The following is a 20,678-nucleotide window of genomic DNA, read 5'->3' as shown; positions in this document are numbered from 1 at the left end:
AACTCTATAAACTACCAGTACATGGAGCACTACAGTAAGAGAGGACAGCTGTAGCTGTTTTGCAGGAGTCCCCAGCATGACACAGTTCTGTGCACATAAGCTTCAAGTACAGTAAGCCAAGAGCCACTTGCCAGGTCTGCAGGATAGCACGAGTTCCCAAGGGCAATGGAACTGCTGCGTGCCAGGAGTCCTAGTTGCAGGGAGCCTCTGCAAGAGGATGCCATGCCGAGTCTGTGCCACAAGGCAAGCATCCCTCCAGCCATGCAGCAGGTGGGTAGGCACCGGGAGGGAGGAGAGCTGAGGACCAGATACGGCCACTTGTTACAGCACACTGCAGACAGAAAAACAAAAAAGCACAAAATGGGCCACAGGCAGTAAAACATTTCTGAGGCAGTAACGGCAGCTGTACGCAAGTGCTCTGTCTGTCCCTCGTCCCTAGGTAAAGAGTATATTCCTTCTCCTTTGATCTCCACACAGGTTCCATGTACTAATCTCACTTTCATGGACTTTACACATGGATCTTGATAAATGAAAACCTGGCTTATATGTTTTGACTCACTTGGTGGAAAGCCTGGGTTGTGGTGATTGAACTCACTACATGTTAAGGGCAAAGGTCAGGGATGAGCTTTTTGGAATTTTTTGGTTTTGACAGGTATGATTTCCAATGCTCGATACACTAGTATAAACATGCACTCTTCAATCTTACCATACATGTTTTGAAAGCATTCTGGAATTGTGAATCTTAGCCCAAGTTCATTCGATTGAAGGAAAATCATGTCAGACTCATTTTGTATCCTAAAAGAAAGAGCAAAGGGGGGAAAATCCTTTTAAGAAGTGTAGGTATTTTAAAAAGTGACTGCATTTCATGAGACAGCATAGCCCATGGATAAAGATGCAACAATCACATTCAACTAGTTTTAAATTTGGTCCAGCTTTCAGAGCTATTGTGACACTAAAAAAATCTGAGAAGCCAAATTAATGGAAGACAAAGCAAACAAATATTTCACTTAAATGCAAGCTCTCAGCATTTTTTAAGTGGGTCTCAATTCCCGAAGTGCTGATCCCTTCCATACTAAGCAGAATTTGGTAAGTAATCAGTACTTAAGAATAATCCGGATACTTACTTCCTAATATGACTACCAAATGCATGTGCATAACTTCTGTCTGCAAAGGGAAAATTGTTAAAATGTGCAAGTGATTTGGGAATTTATACCCTCATTGTCAAAAGCAATTCAGAAATTTAGGATGCCTATCCTCACTAATTTTCATCAAGGTGTCCTCCTAAATATCTCTGTCACTGATGCAAATAAGACTTAGGAGCATTAAATCATTTAGGCACTACATTCTTGGGTTTTTTTCCTTAACTATAACAAATAGTACTATTAGATGATCAAAATGTCGGTATTGTGAAATTACTTTGTATATAAAGAACATTAAAATAAATGACTTTTTTCATAATAATTTTCCAATGTGGTATCAGCTACTGTAGCAAGTGAACATGCAGATGTTCATGATTAGTCTGTTATTGAATTGTAATACCAACTTTAAAAGCAGAGTGATGGTAAAAAAGCTTAAAAAAAGCAGAGGAGAATGATAAGACCAGGATGGTTCAGGGAGCTGGCAGTTTTCACTAATTCTTAATTTTATTTATCATTTTACGGTTGCAAGAAGGACAGCACTAAATAAGAGTAAAGTTCCAACTTTAAATGGACATGTATCTACACTGTAAAATCCCCACTCTTCCCTGTCACAATGCTGCTCCATTTGCTGGCAACAGCAGTTTGAAGCTTTGCATAGGTGATACAGATGAGATGAAGAAACTGCAATTCAAAGTTGAGCAACAGAAAGACTCGTACTGATTTCCACATATTATGAAAAGCGAAACATGAGAAACAGCACGTTGGAACAAAAGTGATTTACCATCCATATTGATGAGCATGGCAACCAAACCAAAGCACTGGTCTCCCAAAAGAGAGATCCATTGGATGTGTCCAAAAGAGGAATCCATTGGAAATGCACAGAACAGCCATTCTGTCTACAGAGGGAAATGCTAGAGGCATTTTACCTACAGTTAACACACACACACACATATATTTAACTTTGTTAGTCTCTACAGAGACTGAAAAAGGTTCAACGAGAAAAGCATCCTCACATTGGCCAATTAAACAGAATTATGCTCGCATACTAGAGAAAAGTCAATAAAAATTTCCAGAATTAGCCTGTCAAAAGGTAAGAATACAGAGGGAAACTTTGTCTTTTGTACTGATATACAATAATTTAGGACCTAGTTCTAGCTAAGTGCACAGAACACTCGCCCCAGGGTTTTGCAGGATCAAGTTCATAGCTACCTATTTTAATCACTTTGCCATAACATAGTTTAATTTTGAATTAAAATTTTAAGAAGGACAAAGAAAAAAGACCTTCAAGAAAGAATTTTAAGAAAAGAAATATATCTGAACACAACTTCTTTCTCTTTAAAATTATTTAAACATCATTCAAAGAGAGGGGGATCTGGAAAAACGACCTGTTTTATCTTGTTTACATGTAGAAGAGTTATTGAGGAAGATAAGTGACCACTTTGAAGATCTCCCTCATTTCTGTTCCAGTTTGCTGAAAGCATGCTTGCTATAGGTTGCTATGTGTTTCCAATCAGAAGTTGTTAAGTACACAAAATAAGGCTGGATTTTATTTGCAGAAGCACACGTTCAAAGGTTAAAATTTATTGCTCCAAAAGCAGTATCTATAAACCAGGGCAATACCTTAGAGATTATTAACCTTCTAGTTATGCCAGTGATTGTTTCAAGTAGTACAATTTTTTTGTATAACTTACCAGCAAACTATTCAACGAAATATTTTCAATGTGCTTTAATCCTTTAAACAGTTGCCCACCAAAACCAAAAGCAAGCTATTTTTCTCTAAGAAGCTTATGTAGTGCTGTTGCTTAGATGCTATATTGTGTATAATTAAAAATAAGAGAGACATAAAGTTGGAGGCAAATCAACTGAAAGTATTTTGGCCCAAAATTGTGAGTCATGAAATACTGCTGCCAGTCCTCAGAGTAAGACTGACCTACTTCCTGACTTCGGGTGTATCATATAACCTATCACTTTTATCACAGCTAAAAACTAGGGTCACTAAAGCAGAGTTGCTGTGAAGATTGATTGGTTGTTAGCAAAGTGCCTTGAAGAAGAAAAGCATACCTTAGACTACATCACAAGAATATCTAAGCCCTTAATCCTAATTGCGATTAAAAGAACGATCAAGGTATATCCAATTTTCAGAGGAATTCACTAACCTTTAAACCCCGCTACCCATCGAGAATTGTGATCTATATGGTACAAAAAGATCAAGAAAAGCATAGTGAACAGGACCTTCTACAAAAACGTCATGCAACTAAGCAAGATACACAATTCAAAATGACATTTCTAAAACAAAAAACTTCAAATATGCAGTATCTGCAATTGCCTAGGGGTTATGCAGTCATTAACGTACATATGAGAGGGCATCAAGTATGTGCTACCTCCTACTCAAGGAGCAGGTTCAAAAATGTATTCATTCTGGATGTTAACATAAAAATTAAAAAGCATACTCCTACTTTAGCACCCTTACTCAGTTTGCTGGTGCAGTACAGGCTTACTCCAACCCAAGCTTTTACACCCAGAGCATACGCTGACATGATGCGTCCCTGGAATGACTTACACAGCCAGTTACATTTTGAAACGGCACTGTATGTTACTAGTTGGACACAATATTGTGCAAACCTCACTGTGTAAAAGAATAGGCACAGGTTTTAAGATTAAAATGTTTGCCAGCTGTTTTCATACTCAAAGAGCACAAACACTTTCTTGTACATTTTGTAACAAACTCTGTTCTAAGAGGTATCACAATAAATGGAAAGGCTTAATTAAGATACACCCTGCATGGTCTTGGTCTTCTAAGCCACAATAAAATACAGTCACTCTAAGGCAGGACAGACTTTATATAGACAATAATCTCTGTTACCTGGGAGTATGAAAGAAGAGTTAAATTTGTGCAACAGGAATGTCAGTCTGCCAGGGATATAAACCATGCATATGGCAAGAATGGCAAACAGTAAAGGCAAGCAATTCCTTTGTTACCTCATGAAAGAAAGACCACACCAAAGAACGTCTCAAGGATTCATTAGTGAGCACCCAATAATCCCATCTAGCTATACTCTGGTCAGTGTAAATTAGTTACGGTAAGTGGGATCCCTACACTACATGACTCAGGAAGGAAACCAAATAAGTATCAACAGAGGATTTGCTGCTCATTTTCATGGGTCTGTGAAAAAGAATCAATTTAACCTGGAGTTCACAAGCAGGCTCTGTAACTCCTGCCGTATTAAGTCTGCTTGTTGAGCAGCAAGACACACGCTTATTACTGTCAGTACTGATTTTGTAGCAGATTTTAAATTATTTAGATTTCAGAATAGTAAGACTCTACTTTAGCTCCAGACCATTCTTTCCTGGCAAATACAACACTGATGCAGGCCATACATGAAATATATTGTCGCTACTTTTAATAAAATGCAAAAGTTGGCATTAAGAAATGAAAGATAAGTCATTGTTAGCAGCAGTTAGAAAAACAGTAGTGGAATAAACAGAAAGGTAAATACAATCACCATGCTCCCAACAAGACATTTTTCATCATTTTGCAAAAGGATTTGTTAACAACCAAAATTTCAGAGCATGTAATTAAAAAGGAAACCATTGAGGAAGGCTTCATGGACAACTGACATTTTTATTTCTACCGTTGGTCTCTTATGAAAAAGAAATACACATTAGGGATGAGAGAGACATACAGTACAGAACTGAAACTTGTGATATATGCCTTTTTCTTTTTCCCCAGAAGAGCTCAGTTCAGCAAGTGAAAATGGTTCAGCTACCATTACTTGTTCAGCTCTCTAGGCTGTGCCACATCTGTCAATAGATACAATTTGGCATGTGCTTGCATTTCAAGCCCTGAAAATGAGACCTAACTAGGGTGTTGCATACTAAACCAGCCCAATTAAAAAGGGTAAATAAAATTTTCAGAAGCTTTGTGTTTGTAGAAGCTTCAGTGAAAGCAAGAGCAGTCTCCTTAGCTGTGTGTTTTAAAATTTTTAAACCATCTTCCTTCCTTCATGACTAGTCAGATTTTTTTCCAACAGAACTGACCTCAGCTGACAGCATGCCACATACTGACTGAACTTCCCTCAAGATTTTTACAGCTGACTATTAATTTTAGGAGGAATGGGTGTGTGTGCAAAGCCCAGCTTGAATAAAGGGTCAATAACACCTCCAAAATACTGCATTAAAACTATCAGCAATACATAGGTCACTGACAAAGTCCTTAGCTAGCCAGTCCATTGAAATTCCAAGAATGCAGTTATAAAGGTATGGGCAAGAAGCATTCCTAAGCCTGATGTTACTGATGTATTATTAGAGTGGTCATCTGGAGGCAAGGAAACAAACATCTATTCCTATCACCTTAGCCAGAATGGGACATGCTAAGCTCACCTGCTTTTTTCGCCTCGGGAACAAAACCCCAGATAGATTTTGTGTAATTTTCAAGCTTCAAAGATGGACAGATTTGTTTCTTACCTCCATATAAAAGGAAGAGTAACTTTATGAGTAAGGGTTCCTAATAAGGGAATATCACAGGTATGAACACCGTTAATGTAATTATTGTTGTACAGGCCAGTTTTAATCTATCAGTAGCCCCTGAAATTGTAGTTATAATAGCTGTCATTGAAACATTTAATTGCACATTTGTGATTATAGTATTATTACCCGGTTTGGAAATGGTCTTTAGAACAGCACATATCCCATAGTATATCTTTTACATTGCTTGTACAAACAAAACTTTACTAGTTCCAATGGTTATCACCGCGCTTGTTATTATTGCTAGATTTTCATCAACCACTTGTTAGAAAACTAGAAAAATTTCTTCTCCAAAGATCTGAAAGTAGATTTAATTTTACAGACATAAAACTTCAGTTCAGCAAACACTGAGGCAACTCCTGTGGACATTGGCTAAGTAGATAAATTATACACAGCAATTTAACAGGTGGAGAAAAAAAATGGAAAATTATAACCTTGGAGTTCAGTTATTCTGGCAATCCATCTCTCTGAAGTATGCCAAAGAGCACAGCACTCTTGCTGCCAACACCACACAGATCTTTCCTGTTCGGTCTTTATCACCCACTGCAGAAAATGGTATAAACACAAACCTCCATATGGATGAGATTTCTGGATGTCTAGCCCACGACCTCTGAACTGCTTTTGCTTTCCCACCACCCCAGAAAGTCAGGAGAGGGCCCACGATAACACAACAGTTCCACAAGCCCTTTAAACAGGCACAGACAGCACACTAGCCTTTCCTCTAGCACCAGCAACTCACTGCCATCTCCTCACAGTGCAAATAGGGACAGGGCAAGGGCAGTTCACTTTTTTTTTCCCTCCCTTTTTTTCTTTTTGACAGCAATGCCCACTAAAAGCATTTCTGGAACTACAGTGTAAGTTACTGCTATACACTGAAGATGCAATTGTTCTGTGGCTCTGAAGCTACTGACATGATGGATCTGAGATGGAAGGATATGTGCATGACCAAGAAATGACTCTTGGGAAGGCAGACTCAGATTAAAAGTCAATTAGCTCTCAAAAAACATCAACCCCAAAATTTTAGTAGCCTCAAACTACTAGACTACATGCAAAGGTATGGATCCTTTTTAATATATCCACATGGTTCTGTTACACAAAATGGGAGGCGTAAGAGTCAGGGTGCAGAAGACCATTTGAAGGTTACCATTTTAGTTATCTTATTCTCACTTTGGTGTTAAAAATCTGCAGTCCTACCCAGCAATCTTATCCTGCTATGTAAATCTTTTTAAACAAAATGCTTTATTCAAAGCTTACTATTGTTAGCTGATATCAAATCAGTGTAGCAATTCGCCGTCGGCGTATCTTGATCTAATTACGTTCTGGAAAGAATCGAAATAGATCTAAAGAAAATTCAGATAATGGAACAGGCAAAACAAGAAAGGGAAAGGAGGAGCATAAACAAAAGATAAAAGAAGAACAGAGAATAAAGGATAAAGCTCTGAGATACAAAAAATAGGATTAAGTGATAGTGAAATTGTGGGGGGTATGCGCAGAGGCGTCCCATAAAGAAAGAGAAAGACCAGGGATTAAAAATGTTACCATCATCTAATCCAGTCTATGAAATTAAATGTCATTCACTGAGATGTGAAAATGGTGTGCTTAGGAGCAGAAGTCAAACAACGTGCCTGATGTGAAATCTATGAGCAACCAATGTTCACATGTTCTATATCAATGGATTTCAGACACAGTCAATGGAGACAAAACTTCACCCTCCTATGGATCTGCCCATGACTGACAGCTCTGCATAACATTTAGCAATACATCGGAGTTGAAATGCTGGCATAATGCTCACAAATAGGCCAAAGACGCCAAAGACACATACCATGTTTAATTTGGGCGATGCTCAGTGGAGTTCTTTGTTCTTTTTAGTACACATCAGTACTAAAAAGTCTGTGGGGTCTCAAAAATTGTATTACAATTCCTTTTCTTTCAAGATGAAGGGATCAAGAGTCTGTTCCGATTTTTTTTTAATGTCTATTTTTATAAGGGTCCACCAATTACAGAAGGCCTTACTTTTTCCATGTCCTATCCCATGATGCAACTTTCCTCAACATTCTCAGGATCCCAAGGATTAATAAAGAACTCTGTAAATATAGCAAACTGAATTATAAAGATTTTGCTATACTTCTCAGTACAAATTCTTTCCTCAAAAAAAGAAAACAAACCCAGAAGAGGAGTATCTTTCCTCTCTTTAAGTACACACTTAGAATCCTGTAGTGGTGGAATTAGAAGGAATGTGTGAATATGAGTAGTGTCAAAATACAAAGGATACTGAATGAAAAACCACACCTTTGTAAAGGGAAACAACTCATTGTAATTTGCACCTCTTTTGCAAGCATACCCCTTGACAAATAGCTCATTGCAAAGAAATCCATCCAAGACAAAAATACATCAAATTCCCTCTAAAATTGTAGCTAGACAACCATATAGAGGCAATTCTCAATCATAAGGTAAGGTTTAGTTCCCCCATGTTAATATCAAGCTCTTAGTAACCACTTTCAGAATGATTTTTCTCAGTGGGAACGCTTACATTGACCTACAGAGTACCCATGTGTCAGGCGCTTTACAGAAAAGCATCAAGGCAGTTCTGACCCACTAACTTGATAACCCAGATGTTTCTCCCTGCCGACTGCACTTACCCAAGCTGCCACCACTGAAAACAGACTGCTATACAGCAGTTTCAGAGGAAGGAGCCCAGCCTTTCAGGCAGATAAAGGCTGTCTTCAGTTTGAAGCAGAAGCCAACAATATTACTGGGCCTAATCAAAGACTTTTTTTTGCTACTTTTTAGTGTCATTTTCTTTGTCCTTCTGGCACCATCTTTCTTAGGAAGATTTATTGTCTGCTTTTGAAAATTTATCAGTTTGCAGTGGCCACCAGATGAAGGCATCTCTTTAAATCACTCTGAATGGGGAGTGTGAACATGTGCATTACAGTTAGAGCCTTAATTTCTCCCATGCTGGACAAACACTTACAAACATCAGTAATGAGGGAGGAAAATTTTTGAGAGTTACATTCAAGACATGCTGTTTACAAGGTGCTCTGTATTCTGAAGTTACTGCCTTACAATTACTCAAATTGACTGTGTCCCTTGATTTAAGAAGTAAAAATGAGATTTTTTTGAGTATATGAGAAATTAAGAGAGTTACAGATTTACTTGTCCACTGACAACACATCACAAAAATAAAGGTTTCTGGCAAGAATCATTTGAACACCAAACATTGCTATTACAGTTACCACTGTCTTTTCTTAAAAACGGTCTATTTACTAAGTTACAAATGCAAGCAACTGTTGCATCATCTGACAGTACTGGAATTGCTGTTGAGTATCAGGGAAGGGTAATAGGATAGATAAAAGTTCTCTAAAAGAGGAAGCACCAGAACTAGCAGAAAGGTGGGGTTGGTCAGCCCTTCATTTGAATGTAAATGTAATTATGAGGCAGGCAGTTAGGCTGACGTCAGACAAGATCTTGGTAAACCATTACCACCAGCACCTGGTAACACAGTTGATAATAAAAGAGGATGAAGTAGAAGATTCCAAGCAGAGTGGCATTATTAGAGAAAACCAACCACAATTATTTTTAAGCGGTGAAAGGAAATACGGAAGAACAAGATGTTGTGACAACGTATTTACAATCTGTGACAATCACGTATGTGAGCTCTCTCTCAGATAAAGAAACCAGCATGTATCCAGGATCTGCAAGGTGCGGCAGCAACAACCTGCCAGTGCAAAACTTTGTCTCCACTCCACCCTATTCAGATTACATGGGATATCATCATGTGCCAACTCTGGACAACCATGGACAGCCTGCGGGAACCTGGGGATCTCACTATGGCCCACAGCGGGAAGACTGGAACGCTTACGGCCCAGGACCTTCCAGCACGGTTGCTGCTGCGCAGATCAATGGCTCGTCTCCTGGACAGGTCTCCTACAGTTCTGCTGATTACAGCTCCCTCCATCCTGCTGGATCTGGGGGATTACCTCCTGTAGAAACAATTAATACACAGCAAATCTCTCCCAACAGCCAAAGGCACAGCTCTTATGAATGGATGAGGAAAACAGTGCAAGCTAACACGACTGGTAAGTGTATATTCAACTTTCAGCCTGAGAAAGCATCTTCTGCTATCGCTGGTCTTATAAATAATTAACTTTACTTGAAGCACATAGGCTGGTGGGCCATTTATGACACTTATTTAACCTACTGCTGTTTAATGCAGTTTTAACTAAATTTGCACTAGTTTCACTTTCATCCCATAAAGGCTTTATAGGGTTACTATAGTGGAATGGCTGTTGTGTTTAGATATGGCTGCATCTCACGCAAGTCCAGGAATCTTTGTTGTAACATTCTGTAAAGCATTTTGGATGAAAAACATGATACTCTTGAGAATGTTAATGGAGCAACAAATGTAGCAACATTTAACAGTTCCAGGCAAAAATATTACCTCATGATTTTGTGCCGCAAGGTAAATAGCAATATAAAATCAGGTTGATCTTTTTAAATCTTTACAGACTTTTCAATACTTTTAAAGAAAATTGTGCGCTTTGATCCAACTGTAGTGATTATGCAATTTTCTGCTGTTGTTCCCATGTCTTTTGGTTTTCTACCTAGATTTATTAGGTGAGGAGAAATATTCCTAGAGAAGTAACCTGACTCAAATGATCAGCGTAGACTATGTTGTTTGCAGACCACATATCTCATCAGTTAAGCTTCCTTTTCATTTAATTTCAAATCGGTTTTACAGTATTTTTCTCACGTACCAGAATTCTGCAGCTTGCCACAATTACACAATTAAAAATCACTTTCTTGCAAGTGTCACTCATTGTTGCGCCTGGTTCTGTCACAAGCTGCATGCCAGATGAACCTTTCGGTGTATATTCCCAAGGTGTAAATTGGGTGTAGCAAGGTTTGCTAAATCTATTGTTACGGTTAAAAGTAGTAAGTGTGTGTTAGACAGCATCAAAGAAAACACTCTAAAGAAAGAAGAGCAATTGCAATTGGAGCAATCTTAGAAGACACAGAAAATCAGCACTGCTGCTTGAGACACAATCCTCCTTCAAATGGTTACTACTCACAAGCAAAATTAGTCTGGTAATTGTTTCTTAGTTATAAAGCAGATACACACAGTTTTCCCACTGTTACTAAATATAAAATGCCTAGTGAACATTAAGATATCACAATGCCATCCTTCCACTTGGAGCCTCTACAAAGGTCTTCAAAGCCAGGCAGATTTATAGTCTGTTTTTTCCTCCTTATGTATACTCATGTAAATCAGCAGTAACTTCATTAACATCGTTAGAGATTTCCAGGTGTAGAAGTGATGCAAGACTTGAGTGTAGACCAAATTCAACTGAGACTACTGAATGTCAATGAGGCAACCCTGCCTCTGTCATGTTGTCACTGAATTTTAAATGCGCTAGCATTCTTAAAGAATAAAACAGACTTAAAACTTTAAATCCTAGCTTTACAATTATTGCACAGACATGGAAGACCCTGAAAGGTTTCTCACACTTCATAAAATATATATACAATTCAGAAAAGCTGTTATGTGCTTAAATTAATCTCTGACCTGAAAAGCACTTACACAGAATTAACACACATGCTGAAACACTTCCTGAACTCTACTGCCCAGGTGAGTCAGGGCCTGTCAATAGATACATGTCCTGAGGCTGTACATTCCTGGAGCCCAATCCTTTGAAGTGTTAAAAACAGCTCAGGACTTCACAGAATTGGGCTCAGGACAGCAACCCAGCTTAAAAAAAAGGGGGTTGGCAGAGTAAAGCACCAATGTGGTATTTTGCAGAACAACAAAAGTACCGAATAGATTTGGGTTTTCATTGGTGTTTTTAAAATAATGTTAACTATAAAAACTGAAAATTCTAATACTGACACATAAAAAGTTGTGAAAAATTAAAGAAAATTCAAACAAATAATGACAAGGCTAAAGTTATGCATGTAACAGTTACACATTAACTTATCAATTCTTTCTCTAGAAGATAATATAAGAAAACTTACTTCATGCCATTATAACCACTCTTTGAAACAGAGTTGCTCTGTTTTTCCTTATCGCCATATTATTATTCATGCTATCAAAGTAGCTACTGGCTCCTCCCCTTCTATACTATCACTGCTTAATACAGTTCATTGCTCTAAAATTTCAGAATTACAGCCCTAAACTTTATAAATGTATTTGTATACATAAATATGTGTATATCCTTAACTTCACTATCGGTGTGTACTCACATTGATGTACATGAGCAGCATGGAATAACAGAAATCAAAACACATCTAATCAAATGAGGGAGCCTACTGAAATACTGTCCTAAAGACAATGGGAATTATTTTTGAGGAGGGGACGTTAATGGGAATTTCCCCCCCTCTATTTAGACTCTATTAAATACACTATATTCTGATTCAACATTTGTATTTAGCATTTTATACAAAAAATTAAATTGCAGGAAACATGAAACGAAAATTTACCTGACCAAGTCTTTTCTCAGGATGAAACATCACGAAGACAGAAGTATTATGTCCTTTCAACAGATAAAATTTGATTTGAAATTATAAATCCTCATACTAAAAGATTGTAACTGTATATTCAGAACCAAACCTTTTTTTATTTCAAATACACAGACATTGCAAACATATGAGGCGGTAAGAAATTTTAAAAACCAAACATCAGAAGTGGGCTTGGCAAAGATATCTTCCCAGACAGGCTGTCAAAATGAGAAAAAGAACATCTACAGCATTCCTTACAGTCTGATCCCGTTTTTGTCAAAAATCAATGACAAAATGCCCTATCAATTTCAGTTATGTAAGAGCAGAACTTCAGACCAATTCCTTTCTAAAACCTGTGTAATGAACAGTGTAAAATGTGTATTTTATGAGAGCGAGTAAGCCTTCAAAGGCATGAAACTTACTGAAAAGAAGGTATCTAAACAAGGCCCTAGAAAATAGATTTTGTATCTTTCAAAACTTTATATGAAACTTCATCTGGGAGTGACCCTTCTCAGAAGAAGAATGGACTTTAGAGGGACTACACAAAAGGACAACATTATTTTTATATTTTCCAAGATCAGCCTCAGCTTTGCTTTTTTTAACTATAGGCAACACATTTTATGTCTTTGTTTAAACAAGCAGTGATGTACAAGTAATTCAGATTACATCACAGCAGAAACACAGCCAGAAAGCAAAATAGAAAAGCAGGAAAAAAGGCCAGGCCTCTGCTCTAATGCTAATTTATTTTGCTTTGTAAACTAGTTGTGACATCTATTTTCCACCGGCCTACATTGTCTGAGGTTTTGAGGCCTATCTGTCATATTGAGGCAACAGACCCTTTCAACACTTCTCTTTGCTTTGATATGCAGTCTTGTCTCTTCCTTCTCCCTCTTTTCTTCAGGAGTTATATTGCCGGAAAGGGTGATGATTTTCACAGCAAATAAAGAGGCCTTCTCCTAGCTTTATTGTCTTCAGAAGAAATGCTCTGTGAATTTTATGACCAAGGGGAATGGGGAAAACTACTCCTTCTCTCCACCCCCTCAAATCATGGTTATATTTGCTGATTATAGTGAAGCCGGAATAACCCTGTTGAATTTTAACTTGTTTTCAAAGATTACCTTCTAAGCCTTCAGTTTACAAGGAACCTGAATATCTATACTATTGTTAACATTATAACTATCACTTAGAGCAAATATTTCAAAGCCAACAATTTGTACCTTGAAAAAAGTAAACTCAGTTTGATGATTGTTCTAGTCCTGCAAATTTAGGCAGGAAAACCTTGCATACTAGAAGTCAAAGTAGCATAGGGTTTGGGAAAACACCCTTAATTATGTGTATTTTAAAATGTCTTCAGCTATGTCTAACTGTAGCATTCAGATAAAAATTTTGCAGTCTATCCTCAGTGTTGGTCCAAAATTAAAGAGAACTGAGGAAAAAATATTCCTTCATCTATTTCTGTCCTTTTTTCCTCTGCTAAGATGAAAGAGTCTGACATTTGTTTAGGGCTTGTAAATTCCAAACCAATTGGCTTGTGTTTCTGAATGTGAAAGGGGTTCTTGATAAGATCTCCTTGTCGCTCCTTTGTGTGGCGTGTGCTTCATCTTAACACCTCAATGGATTTTAGGGAACCACTTTAAAGGAGTCTTTGTCTTACAGTTTGTCCCAGAAAACTCACATCAAAAAAAAACTGGGAAGATCAGAAGAAAAAGGAAAACTATCTAGTTGGCTGTTGAAAGCGCAAAGGACAACAAATAAGTTGAAAAGTGATCTCTCTATTATTATTACATGAAGAATTGTTTAAAAAAGTCTATGAAATGAGAGATACCTTCTAAACATCAAGTAATGCTTGATCAAGTATTCATCTAATATATCTAAGAATATTTTTTATACATTAGAGAAAGGATGATACAGAAATCCTTTTACAAGTATTTTATTGTCCCGCCTTACAAATTGCCAAGTGCCTTCAACTCGAAAGGGAAGCTCAGCACATGCAGCACCCACAGTAACAGCTCTACAGGCACTCAGCATCTTGCAAGACTGGACCCTTCTGAAAAAAATAAATGCAAATTATTATTGAACTTACAAGCATGTCCTATGGCCACACGAGAGCAAAAGCATTTCTAGTAGGACATTTCATTGTATTAAAGAGGTGATCTTTAAAAACTCAAAGAATTAGGACATGGTACAACTAAACAAATTGTGACTGAACTTCATTCTTGAAAGCCTGTGTATTTATGCCTGCATATACACGGAAGTCACTTCAATGAGCACTGAAATGAAAACCCTTTGAGATCAAATATAGCCAGCACCAATTATGTACTGCTATGAATTATTTAAGAGACTTCAGGGTGTTTTTCACTTGAGCTTTACATTTAAATGTATGTTTACAGAGAGAAGGAGATAAAGAGGGAAAGACAGTTGTGATAACCAATACTCACTTCTTACTCTGCACCACATATTCCTTCTCTGTAACACAAAACAATCCCATGCAAGTACTCTGTAGTTTAATGAATGTCTGTAAAATGTTTGAGATGTTTGAAAGAAAGATGGTCTAGAAAAATCAAATTCAACATATTAATAATATTTCTTTCTTAAACAGGTAAAACAAGAACAAAAGAAAAGTACCGAGTTGTTTACACAGATCATCAGAGACTAGAATTAGAGAAGGAATTTCACTGCAACAGATACATTACAATAAGGAGAAAGTCAGAACTTGCAGCAAACCTGGGACTATCTGAAAGACAGGTACACAGAGACTATCCATCATTCGTACGCACCCATTCACCAGACACTGTTACTGCCAGAGGACATGAGCAGCATTCACGTTCTGTATCCAAAAGTAGTGAGAAGGCAACCATAACAAAGTTTGTGAGTATATTTGACACACAGAGAATACACTATGCAAATACAAATTAATAAACAGGCTAATTGGACAGAAACCTCAAATTACGGGTAACTAAACATTAGGAATTCATTTATACTAGACAAAGTACTTATTCTTATGTGCATAACAGCTTGCTAGGCAGCTAGAATTTAAACAGTTCAGCTTAACATTATCTTAGCTATGTTCTCAATAGTTATGCCATTCACCATTTCATTTCTTCTTGCAATCACACAGAATGGTGGCCAGAAAAAATCCAAAGCACTGGATACATTTCAGCTGTAAGCCAGGAAAATGCAAACTCAGCATTCAAAGAGCAATCAAACAAGTTATCTATGTATTTTTTGGTTACAAATTTATTGCCACTATTTCCACAGGCCACGTTCTTCCTCAGTCAGTTAGATTTCAGCACATTTTAAGGAGTTTTTACAGCCTTTGATTTTCAAGTCAGGATTTCTTTTTGCTATTATGTTCTCCACCTATGGTAGAGGTTCATACTATATACAGTGTGCTTTAGGCTATAAAATTAAAATAAAATTTGATGCCAAATTTTTATGCCTATTATACACATATATGTAGCCAAGACAATCCATTCAGGAAATTTTCAAGTGCATACTTAGATCCATTGCTTCTTTGGAATGCAGCTCTGCATTCATTCCTATCAAGTACATATTCAAGCTCTGTCCTGAATAGTCTCCTGAGCAGGGGCCCAGGTATCTTAGTTGTGTTCATACAAAGACTAGAGGAATTCAGGATAAAGAATTTCCTAAAATCACTGTGTTGGAGAGCACACTTACGAAGCACAGCTCTGCAGTCTGCAAATATAGTAACTGTTGAATCCAACCCTCCTTATACAACAGAATTGCAATGGTTCTGCTACAGTTGGAGGATAAGGGAAGATTTGGCGAAACTGAATAAGGCATCTCGTACCTTAGTAATCAGATTTATTGCCCCCAGGTAAATTTAAACAAGAGATCTTTCTTTTTAGATTTTCACAAACTTTTGTTCTTTCTGAATATACACATTCAGTTCTCTAAAGTATTCTCCTCTTTCAGTGGCCTCCTCTGCTTCTGCATTCAGTCTGTGCAAGAACATGGAATAGAGAGGGACCAACTGAAGCTGGAAGTGTAAAGATACATGGATAAGCAATGATATTTTAGGATCAAGCACTGGATGCAGTGATGTACAATCTCAGACTTAAACAGTACATAGATTACACTCCGCAGACTGTACGTGGCCCCAGAAAGGAACTACAAAAACCAAGTCTATCATTGATGGACTAAAGTTTGTTATACAGTAGGATGTAGCTCCATCAGAAATTTTCAGAGAACTGCAATTATAAAAGATTCAAAACCTCTGCTTTAATGTCATGCAAGCTGGCTGATTTAGAACACAGACATGCCTGGAGTAACCAGGGATACTGCATAAAATCAGTAGTTTCCTTTTACACAGCTCTTGCTCTTAAAGCCATCCACTGTTTGACTGGTAAATTTCCTTCAAGTATAACATAGACAAAATACATAATCTATTTGCATTTCTACAGGACTTATGACAAAGCTAAATGCTTCTCACTGTCATTACCAGCAAGGTAATAAAAAATAACTATTTGGAAAATGATAAAGAGATTTTTAATCTAAAGCAATGGTACAACTTTTTGTGCAATATTGTATTCAACACACCTTAAAGGATATAACAGAAACTGTAAAGTGAGAACACAGAAAATTAATAACATGGAAAACAAAAATGGGGTTTTCTACTCGTTCACACTTTCACATAAGGAAAGAAAATATAGCTACTTAAACTAAAAGTAGATTTCAAACAGATAGGAGCCTTTTCATATGCACAATTAGCATGGGAAAGTCACTGTCATTAAGTAGTGCTGATATATCTATTTATACACAACACAGTACATATATATGTATAGCCCAGTAGCAAAAAAATGGGAAACTTTTAAAACACATAATAAGATACACACACAAATCACTCACAATATAAATGAAGAAAAAGGACCCTTCCTACTTGTGTTTGAATTAATCTGTAACATAGATGAAGAAGTAATCTTCAAAATTATTCCGTAACAACACATGGCAGTGTCAAAGCTTAGGTGATGAACTAGGTGGACCCTGAGTCTAAATACCTAAGCTGACCCCTATGTTCCTAAATACAACACAGCAAGTGCACTTTACACCAGGTCTAAGAAAAGAAAGTAATTTTCTATTGATTATGACGTAGACAATGAATACAGAGTAACTAACAAATTTTTCAGTGCACAAATCCAGTGTTGGGTTTTTTTTGGTTTAGGGTTTATGGTTTTTTGTGGGGATTTTTTTGTTGGTTTTGTTTGTTTGTTTAACATACCTATATTTTTCATTGCTACTATTACTGTAAAAAGTTGACCACTATTTTGAATTAATCAGATATCATTTATAACACCACAGGTGAAAATCTGGTTCCAGAATCGCCGAGCCAAAGAAAGAAAAATGATCAAGAAGAAAATATCTCAGTTTGATGGCAGCGGGGGCTCAGTTCAGAGTGACTCAGGTTCACTCAGTCCAAATGAAATATCTAGTTCTCTGTTCCCACCGCCACATGGAATAAATGGATTACAGCCTAATGACATTCATCAAGTCATAGTTTCAGAATGAACAGAGAGAAAAAAAAGAAAAAAGAAAAAGCAAGAATGGATTTCCCCGCCGTGCCCCCCCCGCGAAAACTCAACTTTTCAAAGGATCATTCTCATTTAACTGTCTTCAGAGTGCTGATTTCTAAGTACAGGATCTGGGACTATTATCAAAACATTTTAATTATTGAAGAAATCTCAGGGAACTTGCGCTGCTAAGATTCATCACTCAAAGTCTTTGAGTAGGAGGTAATTTGCTTCAGACACTGACACAAAGAATGATACAACTGAGGATTCAAGTAAGCGTAGTTCTAGTCTGATTATATATAAACACAGAAAACTAAGTGAACTGATTATAAAATAGAGTACTATTGCATAAAATATAATACGCTGCGTGTATTTGGTTTGTTACATTTTATATAATTAGAGTAAACCGTAGATGTTAATAAATATTCACACTTCAGTGTACTGAAAAGAACGCTACTTTTTGAAAACAAAACCTTTTAAAACACTTTTAAACACTCAAGAAACATAACAATGTTGCTATACCAACATATTGCCTTTAATAAAATAAATCTTCTTTGCCCTATGTAATTGTATTCAAGCATGCCAATCTCCTAAGCAATAGTTACAGATATGTAATATCATACCAAACCTGCCAAGATTTGTTCAAGTATAAGAAATGCAGCAATTTGTCATGCATGTTAGTAAATGCCAAATAGTTTGGAAGACTTCAATCTTCAATGAATGCACATATTATTGCTCAAGAAATATAAGCACAAATGTAATGGAAAAAGAACCGTTACTACCAGCAAACCACCAAAAGTAAATAAAGAATTTGTTTAATGTCTCTAAACCTTTTAAGTGAAATAGTAGCAGCCTTCAGCCACTGATTTTACATGACACTTTTTTCAGGCTAAAGGCAAGAAATATCCCAAAGTAGCTGACACTGTATTTCAAAGCTGTTATCAAGCAGCTTAGCATTCACAAAGTCATAGCAAGCATCTAACAAAAAGAAGGGTTCGCTCCATGTGCACCCCTGAAAGAGCACAAATTAAGGATAAACACACTCACAGTGTGGTTAGCTTTAATTTTTGGTCCATGTTGGCAGGTGAGAAGATAGCAATGGTATCTTGGAGACAACTGACGAGTCTGGAAAAAGTACAAAGAAAACCCAAAGCACTAAAAAAAATCCCCAAACCCTTCAGTAGAACTGGTCGTTGGAATTTCGTAATAATATGAGCTTTTTGATAGCATACAAGTAAGTGCTCTATTGGAAAAATTTAATATTACTGAAAATGTCACCAGGAGCAAAGGTAATAAAAAGGGAAAACATAAGAAAACAAACAGAAAACACCGTTATCTGGCATATGAAAAGTCATGCATCGCTTATTTCAACAACATCAAACTCTCGGTCTCAGAAACAGCAGATGACATTCTGCTTTTCTTAATGTCAACGAGCATTGATAATGCACTGAGCAACATGGACAGAACTTGCCAAAGCACTCATTATCTGGATTCAATAAATTAGATAAATTTGAAAATGTGCCTAACTGTTTTCCAATTATTTACAAATAACTCTTAGAGTAACTCCATGGAAGTAATTCTATTAGGAGTTACAAGAATAACACTCTTCAAAAATAAATACTAAATTATTAAATTGTAGGCATAAATGTCTCAAACTAAACTAGGAAGAAAACCTGTAACACAGGATAAGATCTTACTGATTGTAAGCATTTTGTGGGTGGTTCTCCAATATATTGCTAATAATCTCTTATTCATATGGTTAAAATAAATGGGCATATCTTAATGCAAACAGAAAATCTTGTGTATATAAATATTTATAAAACTCAGCCCTGTGAGAAATTGAGACTATATCTGCATGGCTTTAATTCAGGATCTTCTAAAACTGTTCACTGATATTATAGTGTTATATGATTGCATGGACATTTTAGAAGACAGAGCAACATGTTATAGAACATGCACACAAACAGATCTGTTTATATGAATAGAAGTATACGTGCTAGCAGAGAAGACGACACATACATGCTGCTTTGCTCTGCTTTTCATTCAAAGAAATTCATACATTTGCTCTCTAACAGATTTGGGAAAGGAGGTTTTCCCAGTTCCACCAGCCCCTTTACCTGTGTTGGCCTCTTATACATGAAGGATGTAGAAGATAAACTAATTTCCCAAGAAACTCATGAAGAAAGAAGCTGTAATACTTTAGACACATGAAAAAAGGGAAGAGGACCTTTACCTTGCTACCCAAATCTCAATTCATCAAAAGGCCTACCTCTAGAGAAAAGCAGGCGACAGCTTCTGTGAAGGTATTGGTGACAGAGAAACGGAGAGTGAGAGAAAACTTTTTTCGTAGTTTCTAGATTTTTTTTTCTGTGATCCGTTTTCAAATCAACAAGGAAGGATAGCAAGTAAAGAGCTATAAACATACAACATGTCATTCAGCATACTTGTATACCAGAAATGCATGGTTTAACTTAAAATTTCTTTTTCCTTCTAATTTCTGTTAAAATTGAAATAAAAAACTTGCATAGCGATTCACCAGGTTCACATTCAACATATTCAAAATTACCATCTTGCAGTTTCTAAACAAGCTCCGGTCTACCTTTTTGAATTGCCAGGCGGTCAGGCAACATCATGCTGTTCTGACAAACTGGGCAGAAGAGCCACTGAAGCCACTGATTGTACTTCAGAACAACCACTGTTCATAAAGGAAACATTTCACATGAGACTATTTTAGATGTCAAATGGGAGTTTGAACAGGATACAAAGCACCTCCCTATGAGATGTTTAAAATAAGTCTTGTCAATAAAAAGTGTTTTCCTTTTTCATGATCTTCACCCTGAATTTTTTCTATCAGGTCTACTTTAAAAGTATTCAAAGCATATATTAATAAATATTTGGGGGAGACAATCTCTTTCATTCACTAGGTAATTATTTCTAAGCCTAAACACTGTATCAGATTATGTTCTCTGGCTACAGCTAAGTCAAACAAGAA

General features: G+C 36.8%; 1 protein-coding gene across 1 annotated transcript; it reads left to right on the top strand.

Annotated features, from left to right (window-relative positions):
• Nucleotides 1–165: 165 nt before the first annotated feature.
• On the top strand, nt 166–17,684 carry LOC104257878 (homeobox protein CDX-4). Its single transcript, XM_009812792.2, has 4 exons — nt 166–274; nt 9,248–9,742; nt 14,758–14,903; nt 17,478–17,684. The coding sequence occupies exons 1-4, from the start codon at nt 166–168 to the stop codon at nt 17,682–17,684; spliced, it is 957 nt and encodes a 318-aa protein (XP_009811094.2).
• Nucleotides 17,685–20,678: the final 2,994 nt, after the last annotated feature.

This window comes from Gavia stellata, chromosome 14, assembly GCF_030936135.1.
Source record: "Gavia stellata isolate bGavSte3 chromosome 14, bGavSte3.hap2, whole genome shotgun sequence".
Taxonomy (NCBI): Eukaryota; Metazoa; Chordata; class Aves; order Gaviiformes; family Gaviidae; genus Gavia; species Gavia stellata.
Note: the sequence above shows the minus strand (reverse complement) of the source record. Positions and strands in the feature narration are given on the sequence as shown.

Coding starts and splice junctions, on each gene's coding strand:
- LOC104257878 (XM_009812792.2), top strand. CDS start 166: ATGGAACTGCTGCGTGCCAGGAGTCCTAGTTGCAGGGAGCCTCTGCAA. Junction 275..9,247: donor TCCAGCCATGCAGCAGGTGG/GTAGGCACCGGG, acceptor ATTATTTTTAAG/CGGTGAAAGGAAATACGGAA. Junction 9,743..14,757: donor AGTGCAAGCTAACACGACTG/GTAAGTGTATAT, acceptor TTTCTTAAACAG/GTAAAACAAGAACAAAAGAA.